Here is a 13190-nt window from a genome sequence, read left to right on the forward strand (position 1 = left end):
ATTATTTTCTTAATACATTTCCTTATCAATAACCCTAATTCTGGGCTCAGAGCCAAATACAATATGTATAGCAGCCTACTGTTCAAGCAGCAAAGATAAGAGTAGCATAGTTGTCAATTATAATGGGAATATATAAATTTGAATGCATATTTATCCATCAGAGGGGGTAGGGAGATAAGCAGATGTGCTGAACCTTTAAGAATAAGGTAAGTTTTGATCATTGTTTCAAAGTAGTTCTCATAACTTTTCAGTTTTTACTTCAAATGTGCCTGTGGTCTCTAGGCTTACCAAATACTAGATTTCAAAAAGTATATAGTTCTCCCTTTCAGTAAAAATAGTTGAACTTACAGCCTATTAAAATTCAATGACTAGGTTAAGGTTTTCTATAGGATAAGAAAAGAGACATGCCATTTGGTTCTCTATTCAATGTTCTTTCTAAGTATGTAAATGGCTGCCATCACAATTGTATGTAAAATTTTAGAATTCATTGTTTTGTTATTATAAAATGTAATGGCATATATAAGGTGGCCTGAATATTTATCTATCAGGAAGAGGGGGTGGAGCAAAATGAAGTAATGCACTTTTGGGAATGAGAAAAGTAAGTAGACTAGGCTATTTATGATTGTTCTGCAGTATTTTTTTTAGGATTTAATTCTTGTTCTTGAGATTTAGGGTAAGATATCCAGAAAAGAATGGTAAAATGAAGTGAAATACTCTTAGAAATAATATAAGTAGATGTTTATTAGATATTTTAAAGCAGTTTTCAGAATTTTATAATGTTTCCTTCTAAGGTATCCAACCACTAGGCCAGAGCCAGTAAAGGTCAAGAATTAGGACCCTTCAGACAAAGGTCAAATTCTAGAGCTCTAAACTACAAGCTTGTAGGCTATTTATATAGACTAGGATGTGGTAACTTTTTCCCAAGTATAAATAATATAGCATAATGATATAAGTATTATAATATAATATTATAATATAGTATAAGTATAATGATATAAAAATCCTAGATTGTAGTCAACCAATCCTAAACATAAGCCAGTTTCAACTTTCTGCATCCTGGTAAAATTCTAGTTAATTGACTTCTTGCTATCTCAAAAAGGGTTTAGGTTAGGAAAAATGAAACTTTCAGGGATGAATCTACAGACTAAACTATGTCCTGGAAAGGTATTTTGAAGCAACTATCTCTACTCCTTCTCCCTCTAGAGGGCCCTGACCTTTGATGACCTTTAAAAGTATGTGTGTTATAAAAGTGAAACCTTGCAAAATAGATCTTCTGCTTAATTGAAGTATAACAAAATTGTTTTCAGCTTCATAACTTTGCTCAATTCCATTTTATAAGGTTTTAAAGATATGCAAGTACATTTCCTAAATTTTGAAAAAAAAACATTGATATGGCTCCAAGTTCTACTCAAATGACAGGAATTGCAGTTTCAGAACTAAAGGCAGAGAAAAGGCAACTAGTAACTGAAAATTAAGGTAAAATGTTGTTTTGTCAAAATTTCAATAGGTATAGACCTGTCATGTAGGCAAACTTCAGGGCCCTCTAGAGGGAGAAGAAATGGAGGTTGGTAGTTTAAAATACCTTCCTGGAACATACTTTAGCCTGTAGACCCATCCCTGAAAGTTTCATTTTCCTAAACTGAACCCTTTCCAAGATAGCAAGAAGTCAATTAACTAGAATTTTACCCTACATCCTTTCCAAGATTGGGAACCTTCCAGTCAAGGTAATGAAAGTTATATTTTAATCAAAATAGGCTATTTGTAAAAGATTATGATATGTCTGTATTGCTTACTGGTGTGTCACCCTTCCACAAATTTAGGACAACTGCATTGAAACTTTGATGAAGGCCAATCAAGCCTAATCCTAATATTCCCGCTTTTTCCTTTGTTTAACATTGGACTTGGCCTGAACACCAGTTGCCTAGGCCTAGCCTACTTGTCTCAGCTCAACTTTGGTTCAAAGCAGCCAGTAAAATAACTCTTAACAAGGAGAGATAGGTTCCTAAGCCATTTTCCTGCTGGAACAAAAATAATTAAATCTACCTTTAAATTGCTATTCAAAAAATTTGTCTGATTTTTTTTACTTTTTCCCAGGACATCTATGAAAAAGATTTATTAGATAGCAGTTTCGTCAAGATTTTTAGACTTCTGGTACGTTTTTATTCCGCGTGTCTTATTCTATCTTGCTTGTGATTGTCTTCTCATCCTATCTAGTACACTTAGAATTTCATTACCAGTAAACCTAACAATTTTGTTAATCTTATGCATAAGTTTGTAGATTTCCTTGTGTTCACTAGCCTATTAGAAAGTTTAAATTAGAGGAAACGAACGTGACATCAGATACTGCCCCATTTCAAGCCAGAGTCTAGAATCTTGTTGGAACCTGGTGCCCAAAAACGTGGTTTTTCTGTACGGAGTATAACAATAGACTACAAACAGCCAAATTTTAAAACAGACTGGATAAGTTCCAGAGAACAAACTAATTAAATGCTCGGTAGGAGTCTAATTTTGTCAAAATCAGATAGGGGGAGGGGAAGTCAGAGCAATTTACCCCAAGTCAAGTGAAAATGACCAAGCGAAAAATAAAAAATCCACCATATATTACCATGAAGGCAAAGGTATACTAAAGAAAACTAATCTGTTTCTTAGGATGCTTGAACTGAGTAAGTTTGACAAGACTTTGAAGGCGCTAAGTTTCAGCTGGGGAGAACTGGGTCTGAAAGGACAGCTGTTTCACCTGCTCCTTAGCAAATTACACCCCCTAATGCTCAGTGGACCGCTATACGAAAGCTCAGGTGCAGTGAAGTCCACATATCTAATTTACGGGAAGATTAAAAATAAAGAAAGACATTTAGAACATTTTCAGTGACAGAAAAGACAACTACAACCCACAAGCCTATCTTACACTCTTCCAAGAATATTTTGAACCCTAATCCAGTCCCATTCTTGAGTGCTGCAAGTTCTATAAATGAAACCAAAATGATTTCAAAACCATAGAGCAGTGTGTAACTAAACTAAAACTCAATGGAAGCAAGCTTTTGAAGACGCAAAATTTCAGCTGGGGGAACTGGGGCCTGGAAGGGTAGTTGTCCCGCCTGTCCCTTAGCAAATTACATCCCTGTTGCTCAGTGGCCCACTATATGGAAGTTCAGATACAGTGAAGTCCTCATATCTAATTTCTGGGAAGATTAAAAATGAAGAAAGGCATTTAGCACATTTTCAGTTACAGAAAAGACAGCAACAACCCACAAGTCTAGACAATGGAGAGAAATTTGTCATAGCCATGAATTTCAGATAGTACGAGATAGGTTCATATTCAGCTTAAAAAGTGAAAAACTAAGAGAAAGACATGACACTGAAAATCGTAGACTTAGATTAGCTAGGGCAGTTATAGTATGTTCCGCCATATCAATAGTTTTCTCGTTAAAATTACTCACCCCGTACAGAACACCTGACAAAGATTTAAAACTGATTCTACCAAAAAAAAAAAAAAAAAAAAAATCACCCAATCTGTGTAAGACCGTTTCAGAGCAGAACTAGCAAAATCGGACACATAGAAAAACATAGAATTAACGACAGAATCAGTAGATTGGGTAAACTCCACAATTTTTATCGAGAATTTAGATCTTAACCTATGATTACGCCTAGACCCAAGATATCTTAACAATCGTGTCAAATACCTACACCATCCACTACCAATATTTAATAAGCTGGTGTTGAAACTAAGTCAAACGAAAAATTATCAAAGCTAGATGTCCGTCACGTATACTGAGCATGGATCTAGATTCCAAGTCTGCCAATCCTACAACATATAACGCTAACTTTAGTCGCTATCACTTCCGCTTATATGTTTTTGGCCTTAATTCTTTATAAAATAACTTTTAGAAAAAACGGGGGAAATCTTCACCGCTTTAATTACAAACACTGGGCGTGGCCTTGCAATTGACAATTTCGTAGAGCATGAAAAAATGATGAAAAAAATGAGAGACATCTTGAATAAACCTTAAAAACAGCCAGTAAAAACGGAGCTCGTCTGTGGAAGGATAAATACATTTAAAAAAAATTGAAATAAATTACTTCGCTTAAATCCTATCAGCTGAAGGAATGAAACAAAATCCAGGAAACTAAGGCCATGCTACTAATGTCAAACCCTTAAGGACCAGTGGACCTGCTTACTCTCATTAGGGTGATTAACTATCTCGGGAAAATAGTCCAAACCTTTCAACATAAATGAGCCGCTAAAAGACCTATTGAATACCATCAGGAGAGATAAAAAATACAACTGAAAAGTGAATATGGTGTCTTATTGACAAAAACCAAAGAGAGCAATTGCAACAACGCTACCTACTTTAACCAACTGTCTAAAGATCTTCATAATAAGAGTCGTTGCTTTCCAGATTAGATTAGGAGCCATTTTATGGTGTATTGAGAAAATATGTGCTTTCACCTCGGCATAACCATCTAAGGCAGGAAAAAGAACATTCAGAGGTTGAAAAAGAGGCATCTGCAATTGGTTACAAGCGGTTTCATCAGTTATTTATGGTAAATTATTAAAAGTTTTTTTTGAATCACAAGCCACTTGAAGATGTCTCAATGCATGGTATTTCCAAAGAACCCCCCTGGATTGCAAAGAGTCGTGCTGCAAAAGCAATCCTAGGATTTGACTGTAATGCAAACGACAGTATTAGATGCCCTTTCCCGTCTATTTCTACCAGAACTAGGCACTCAAACTGAACGATACATCTACATCTTTACGTGTCGTCTATTTAAAACTTTTCTAATTATCTATCAGCAGTTTCCTGAAATCAAGATCGCACCAGACTCACAAAAAAGACTATGGAACTCAAAAATTTAGTTGCAAACGGATGATCCAGCGGACAATCTGACTGCTCACAAATACAAACCAAATATAAAATGTCAAAAACGACCCTTCAGTCAGATAAAATACCAGTATCCCCTCGTATGTACAAATAACTTCTTGAAAAACCCTATCAGTCAAGTTTAGGAGGCAAAAAACGGACCAAAAAGCTAGATTAGTAGTCTACTGACTTAAACAAAGAAATAGGAAAATGATTGACAATTGTGATTCACGTGGCAAGCTGAAAAGGAATCCTAAAACAGAACCAATGTTAAGCCACACAATGCCAAACTACCCTTAGGAGCAAGTCGGGGATAAATATATATATAAATATATATATATATATATATATATATATATATATATATATATATATATATATATATATATATATATATATATATATATACACACTCAAAGCTCAACAAGGGAATATTTAGATAATGAAGCCACACTTCACCTGATTGAGTCAATCAAGAATGCTCGGTGAATTAAGATTTTCCCAAAAGATTGGGACATAGAATAGTCAACCTTCGTCCCCCAATCAAATGACCTTCCCGATGGAATAACTGTAAAAACTGCATTATAAAGTAACACAGGTCTTTATATACCATTCCTTGAGTAAAGGAATTCACCAGTAAACAATTTTGGCTCTCCAGGCAAGCTCCTTATGAGCAGACAGTTAAGGTCAGTAATCCTAGCAAAAACCGGAAAGCTAAGTCATATCCAACCACCAGTGAAAACTTCAAAGATATGAGACTAAGAAAGCAAGCCGAACAGAAAATATATTTTGATGTAAGAGCCAGGTAAATAGAGAAACTAATTCTTGGATAAGCAGTAAGTTTGAAAAAATTCCAGCCAAGGACATGGTCGTGCCTATTTATCTCAGTATAAGCGGGTTGAATGTTGTTTAACGCCCACTTATTTTTCATATAATGTCCTCTTTTTTTAGTTCCGTAAATTCCCCTTTTCCTTTGTAAAGCTTTACAATTCTACTTTCGCAAATTTATTTTCGAAAAGGATTAAATGATACAATAATTGTAGGGCTGAGTCACCTTGGCTAAATCAATTAAAAATTTAATAGCCTGTAATTCCGTAAGGATGACATGGCTTATCCCTGGATGTTGGCTGAAATGCGTAGCCAGCTGAAATTTCCATTCAAAGATGTTATTCCAATTGTTTTTTTTTTTAATTATGCCTGTTTTCTTTGATTGGTTTCTTCATCCCTTCTTGCCTAGGTGAGATGTTCCTTTGTTCATCTGTGGGACCTTGAGGATTATGCAGCAATTTATTTTTGTATTACCGAGTACACGCTTTACCCTATTCCTTTGGTTAGAAAGGTAAATATAATAAGATATAGTTTGGTGGAAATTAGGAGTGTCGACTCCAAGTTTTACCTTGACATCCCTCGGCAGGATCGACACTAAGGAGCGACAGCCTAAGAGTTTTGAAAATGCTTCATCTCCCGCTATAATTTCCGCGAATGCACATCCTTGCTTCAAGGATGTCAGGTCAACACTGATGACGGTGGTTTACCTACCAGCTAATACACAGCACAAAGCAATATAATAGGCTGAAAATATTTCCACCCATGAAACAAGACATGAAGCCTACCCTTCTAGAGCCCCAATCCCATCAACCAGACTCAAGATAAAGCTGACACATTGGAAATAAGATCCTAGTGCAATACTTAAGGGACGGCCTACAAGTAATGCGGCAGGATACTGAACACCGTCAAAGAGCAAATCTTGGACATAACTCATCATCATCCGGACCAAGACGCAACCACACCCACTAGAAAAGTATCAAGATTACCAGCCCACCTTCCAAATGAGAGAGGTTTAAGGCTCAGACCCGCACCAATTGTTTATCCTGTGTCTAATTCTACTTTGCCACGGATTTGTTTTTCCATCCTGTGTACAACTTCTATTACTGCATTTGCAATCTGTAAGTATTAATGATTTCATGCTCTCTTATAGATTGCTTGGGTTCCTCATTAAAATTTAAACTAGAAGAAATATACAAATAGAAAAAAATAGAGGCTAGATTCTGCAGAATTTTGCTGCCAGATCTCTTCGTTGATCTAGAGTCACGCTGATTTTAGAATGGAAGAAATAGTGATACCTTGCGAGAATCTGGCATCTCTTCTCTTTTATATCTCTATGTTTTTGACCCTTACGAAACAGACAATAACTGACTGTATTACTGACAATACCTGACTGTATTGCAGTTCAGCGTCTTAGCGCGGGATAATCATTTTAAAATTCTTTATATCGGTAATAACAACCACTAAACAGCTTTTTGAATTAATTCGTCCGTCCAATACAAATATTAAGCCAAAAACTTAAAACTTATCTTTCCTCTGAAAAAAAGCAAACTTCCTTCTCATCTTTTGTTGCAGAGAGTAAAACTTTATTACAAAAGTTTTGTAAGTGTTAAGAAGGACAAAGAGATGGGAAGACCAAATTCCCCATTGAGAGGGATGAAACACATCTACTATTGGTAAAGATCTCATTGAAGACCAGTTCCAACGTCTCAAGGAAGAACAAAATGGTAAAAATTAGGCTTTAGTGTCGAAATGACACCGTAAATTTTATAATAATAACTTGTAATACCAGCATATACATTTTGAACGTGCAATACATAGAGTGGAAGTGACTTTCTTTATTTTTCACGTTTATTAGTCCTATTAGTCAAAATTATTGGGGGACTAATAAGTATTTTCATGTTAGTATTACCCCATAGATAGTTTCTGATTATTTCTTTAGTAATACTGATCTATGCAATAGTAGTTTTCTGAGTCTACTAAATGATCTACCCTCCTTGACCCTCTCAAAAATCGACACAATGCTAAGGATATCGAGACAATAATCAACACCCTCTTCCATTCAACCTGGTTTCAAGTGTCTACTATGGCAGACTCCAGCTAAGCCCAAGAGTTACTTTTATAATTTCATTCCAGCATAACAAATATTAAGAGTAGTCTTAACATTCATCTGAATTACCATGTAGAGCCATCATAAATCCTTTTACCTCTGATCATATACATTATCGGATCACATATTTCACGATCGCACCTCTAAATTCAGAAAATTAAAAGTTGAAAAAGTTATTTTCTAACAACCTGACAGTCAAATTCCATGACGAGCTTATACATGTTAAGATTAAATGACTGGCAAATAACGTCGAGATTAAACGACTCAAGGTATCTCATACATGTAACACCCTAGTTTCACAAGAGGATAAAAATCGTTTAGGTGTTCTTTGTTCTCGAGGTTATAATGCACTTCATAAAGACCAGAGGAGTTTTAGCTTTCTTTCGTTGCGTTAAATTAAAGACCTAATGAAAAAAAAAACTTGACAAGAAACAAGGTGTGGAATAAATACTGATTATGATCTTCTCATGGAATTCTACAAATTTAAAAAACGCTGATTTTCTTTTAAACTTAATTCAATTAAAAGTACAGGTAAATTGACAATACCCTGAACTTGAAATTCAGAATGACAATCTTAAGTAAAAAAAAGTTATTTTTCAATTTACGATTTTTGATTATCTGTCGTCTTATTGGTAGCGTTGAATAAATATATCACTGCTTGCCTTAACGCTTTGATAAGAGAGCCCTGGTCAGAACCTCAGGACAGGTTGCTGTGGGCCAACTACTGTTGTTGCCCTGTGCACCTCTACGTGTAGTAGTAACTAAGTCTAAGTAGTTATTAGGGCTAGCAACCCGAACTTCAAACATCCTAGGGGAGCCACTGCATCAGTTGGTTATCAGATTTACCTAAAAACTTGGGAGATTTGATTTCTTGGAAACTTGGGAGAGTTGATACTTTGATACCAGAAAAAAAGACAATCATCGATTGAGTTCTCTATTGAAAACAACTATCTTTGTTCCTATTGAATCTACCATAATAGGACTCCCAAGTATCCGCGTTCTAATATGGTTGATTCAATAATAAAAAAAAAGAATAAAAAAAATCAATATTTAAGCTAAGTTGACCCTGATTTTCAAAGAAAAAAAAAGTCAAAATGCATTAACTAGAAAAAAAACTTTAAAGTAAAAACAAGAATCGTCTAAACTTAATAATGCACAGAGTCGTTAAGATGTTCCAAGTATTCTTCCAGTTCTTTTGTCTTCTTCTTTTCTTCTTCGATTTGAACGCGCAAGTCAGTAACTTCCCTGAAGAAAACAGTTCTCAGCCTATCAATTTTTGCTCGCTGCTCGGGAGGTTCACTAGTAATTGGGGCACTAGATTCCATTTCTTCCAGATTCCGTTTTCTCTGAGATCCTATAATCAGAAACAAAAAAGTAATACAAATAATTAAAAACACACAAATAGAAAATAATACTTACAGACGGTTGTAGATAAAAGAAGACAGGTTTTTATGTCAGATTTAAAACAGAATGGATATTAAGCATAAGAAATTGCGCAAGCAAAAGCACATGAACAACAAATTTATTGAACGAACGTGTGAGGGGAGGTCTAAAGTGCCATAGAATAGAGTTTTAAATTATTATTCTTTTTATCTTTTTTGGGAGTCCTTTTGATTAATCTGAAGTGGAGGAACTTTTGTTTAGATGCACGAGTATGGAAATATACGTCAAGGAGTTAATGTATTTGAACAGGTTTAAGGCAAGTGAGGCGTTTTTCAAGCACGCACATAAAACATTATTAGCCAGTTTACATAAACAAGGTCAAAGACCCATGTTTAAAAATTTTTTCATTTCCTGTATGGGGCTGAATCTATAGTTTTTTTCTTTCTTTCACGTCTCTTTTTGTAGTGTGTAAAGTTAATCAGAGAGTATATAGCTATGGACTTACAACTTGCTCATCACAACACTCTTTAAAATAACGCACATAGCTCCATGCAAAATGCAACAGAAGTACATGAAAGAAAATTTAAGATAATTAAGTTGCAGTACCGCCAGTACGAGGTTTTCGCTGTCAATCTCCGCTATTCGGAGCCTAAACAGGAAACAAAGCAGGCTCTGTTTAGTTTAATAGGATTTCTGGATGTAGAACGATTTCGTCCAAAAGGCTGAGTTTATTTTGAGTTTGTTTGCAGTTTCAGACAAAATACAATGATTTTTTCCAAGTAAATCATAAATCTTATATTTTATATGTGCAGCCATTTGAAAAATCCTCTCCAATGATCTCAGAAAAGAGAAGGGGGGGGGTGTCCATCCTTAAAAGTCACAGTATTCCCCCCCCCCCCCCCCTACAGCCTATGTTTATTGAAACGCATTTTCCTTTTGTCCAATGTTTCGTTTCTTGGATATGGACTTCGAACATCATTGGAAAATCTGCGTATAAAGGATCACTTTTTTTTTGTACCATTAAATAATTAAGCGGTAGAATCTATTTTTTTTTAAATCTGATTGACCCTAAAGGAATGAATAGCAAGTTGGAACTCCAGAAAGCCCTGACACTTCATTAATAGGGTCACGGGGTTATGCAATGGCAAACATTGTACATCTATTTGCATTTGGATTCAAGGGAAAAATAAAGCACTCTTTGACACGTTGTTTGATTTTGTTTTGCTTTTTCCTACGGGGAGGGGTACTCAAGTCAAAGGTTAGATGCCCTTGGAACTTATGGTATAAAAATGCAAGCTCCACTTTCTGTGTACAATCCAATATTCAACACTTTGGAAATATTGCCACGTGGAATGTTGGATATATCTACAGCTTCACTGTGGTAGGGACCTTAAAATATAAAACTAGAACTAAGATTGAAGACCCATTTTTTTTTTTTTTTTTTTTTTTTTTTTTTTTTTTTTTTTTTTTTTAGAGAGATGACATAAAAAAAATCTTTCCAATGCTTGGTTACATAAGATGACTGAAACAGCTGGGAAGATCTTTCTTAAAAGCATTGCAATGGCAGATAATTTATGTCTAGGAATTCTTTACTGTTACAAGAGGATACGTCCAAATTTTCAAATATTACACGAGGCTTAAGCAACTTCTTCAAGAAGAGCTACAATGAAATTCACGACAATTTTTAAGCAAACGAACCCATGTCAGAAATATTCTAACTTGTGAAAGCATTAAATATCGTTCTTCTTTTCTAATTTGATTACAGCTTTTGATTCTTATTATAGCCTAAAAAAACTTTCCCTGTATGGGGATTTACATTCTGCTTATGTAGTGTTTCATTTTTTATAAAAGGGATTTTACGTGGCTTTTCACAGAATTACATTCTATGTACTTTAATTTTCTTATGGGGTTTTGATCGCGTCCCTAAATCAGAAAATAATTTACAAAAACAACATCCCAAAAACGAACAAAGTGAAATATAATGTTATTTTTACGTCAATTGTCATAAGAAGGTTAAGGTATACAACAAGCGCTCGTAGAAATTAATCTTTAACCAGCCGTCAATCAAAAGAACTGCAATTGCACTGGAAATGTGACATTTTACCAACAATTAGTTTTCAGCGTATTTTTCCTTTCAACAGCAATACCGTCTCAGTTAGAAGAATCGCAGAACAGCGTTCCCAAGAATAATCGACTGACGAGAAGAAGGAAAAAAACGCATTCAATAATAGACAGCAATTACACAATAATATTTACTTACTTCTTGCGATAAATTCGGAAATTCCTGGTATTCGGTAAGTTACGGCTCCCAAAAGAATCGACTGAAAAGATACAAAATGACTTAATGTAGGATACAATTATCATACGATTTTTGCTAATCAAATAGTAGACTTCTCTTAAGGAGTATCTTGTGAAGAAGCATGGCTTGGATTTGAATCTTTGGCAACCAAAGTTTTTGCATTAATGTTTTTTTTTCTTTAAATTAGAGAACATTAACCCGATTTTGACTGACAGACATAATTTCTTTGTAAAATCTCACTTATGGTTATAATGGTTCTTCATGAATATCTCTCAGAGTATTGATTTACAATTGTAAGAGACAAAAAAATTTGGTTTTATGAAAATTTAAAGTAAACCTTATTGTTAGTTTAGCGCAAGTGAGTTTGTGAAGGTGGAACAGGAAGGAAGAATTGATTTTTAGTATTTATAACATGTTCAAAATTACAAAAGATGACAAATGACACAGAACCACCATTCATCTTTTGTTGGCCCACCTGTCTTAGCTTATAAATGGGTTCGTTCGCCTAGCACTCTAGGCAGACCGGCCTTTTAAGGTTTCGGACACTCATTCCCCTTGCAATTCCAGGCAACTTCTAAATTCTTGGTCAACCTGCCTAAGACCATAGGTAGGTGTGCCTTGTTTACCTCTAATTCCAGGCAATCTAACGGTCCCAAGTCAATTTTAAATTCTTGGTTAACCTGCCTAAGACTCTAGGTGGACTTGTCTTTCTAAAAGCTAAAAAACAAGTACTGGTCCAATAAGAGTCATACTTACTCCCGCTGTTTACCCGTACCATTTAACCAAACACTCGGAAAACTATAGTTTCTATGACTATTTTAGTTTTATGGCTATCTACCTTAGTTCTATCCTAGGAATGACACATGGACGGATGACAGATAAACTAATCTATTAACAAATGAACTGACACTATTCTTATAGCACGTCCGTGCTGCTTACCGTGTTGTCTAGGATTATAATCATTTCTGTTAATGGATATTTTCTATTGATTGTAAGACAGGTTATTAATAAACTTATTTGTACATTACACAAATCTAAAGAAATCCAGCAAAATGTATCCTAAATTACGATACAGAAACGAGTGAAAAGGGTTCGTGCAACAAATGCAGAGGCAACGTAATTTCAATTGTAACCAGCAAAATACGAATTTAATTTCCTTTTGAAATTATAAACCATTTCTTAACTTAGAATAACAAAGATATAAGCGTTAACGTTATTATGAGCGCGGTGGGCAACTTGCAAATGGACAAGTTTCATCAAGGTCGGACGAACAATCAGAACTGTTTTGCAGTATCAGTGCACAAATCGACCCAATCTATCCCCCCCCACAGAGTTTGGATTGGATCCTGACTCCCAAGCGGCACAATTAAGACGTTAGTTCTTATTTCCTATCAAGGTCTAACGGCTTTTGTCCGTAAGTATCCCGATTACAAAAAAACCTCAGTAATTACATTACAATTTACGCAATAACTAAAGTGCTGGTGCTTATGATCCCTAGGCGTCAAATTAATTGATTTAATATACTATTGACTTTTATTAAACGCTATAAACCCATAACTCTACGCAATAGACGCAAGGAAGGGGTGAAACCTCGCCCTCTTACAGCATACAAAATTCAAAGGACTCTAATAAGAAAAAATTTGGACCTAAAATTAATGTTCACCATAGGCCTCTCCCCTCCTAATGGTGAGACCAGAATTTAAAAGTATATGCT

At 35.1% G+C, this 13190-nt stretch overlaps 2 protein-coding genes across 11 annotated transcripts in view; both read right to left on the bottom strand.

Annotated features, from left to right (window-relative positions):
• The window catches only part of LOC136039389 (probable enoyl-CoA hydratase, mitochondrial), an 82839-nt gene extending 80708 nt beyond the window's left edge, over positions 1-2131 (bottom strand). For 4 of the 9 annotated variants that reach the window (XM_065723082.1, XM_065723081.1, XM_065723078.1 and 1 more), the window contains exon 1: positions 2044-2131. The gene's annotated coding sequence lies outside the window, so the exon portion shown is untranslated. The other 5 variants (XM_065723079.1, XM_065723074.1, XM_065723077.1 and 2 more) reach the window with 5 other exon arrangements.
• A 6762-nt stretch (positions 2132-8893) lies between these two features.
• The window catches only part of LOC136039392 (germinal-center associated nuclear protein-like), an 85253-nt gene continuing 80956 nt past the window's right edge, over positions 8894-13190 (bottom strand). For both annotated transcript variants that reach the window (XM_065723087.1, XM_065723086.1), the window contains exons 15-16: positions 11438-11498; positions 8894-9148 (exon numbers count right to left, since the gene is read on the bottom strand). In XM_065723087.1, coding sequence (XP_065579159.1) covers positions 8940-9148; positions 11438-11498 — 270 coding nt within the window. In that variant the 3' untranslated portion in view covers positions 8894-8939. The remainder of the gene's footprint in view (positions 9149-11437; positions 11499-13190) is intronic.

Source organism: Artemia franciscana, chromosome 19 (assembly GCF_032884065.1).
Source record: "Artemia franciscana chromosome 19, ASM3288406v1, whole genome shotgun sequence".
NCBI lineage: Eukaryota > Metazoa > Arthropoda > Branchiopoda > Anostraca > Artemiidae > Artemia > Artemia franciscana.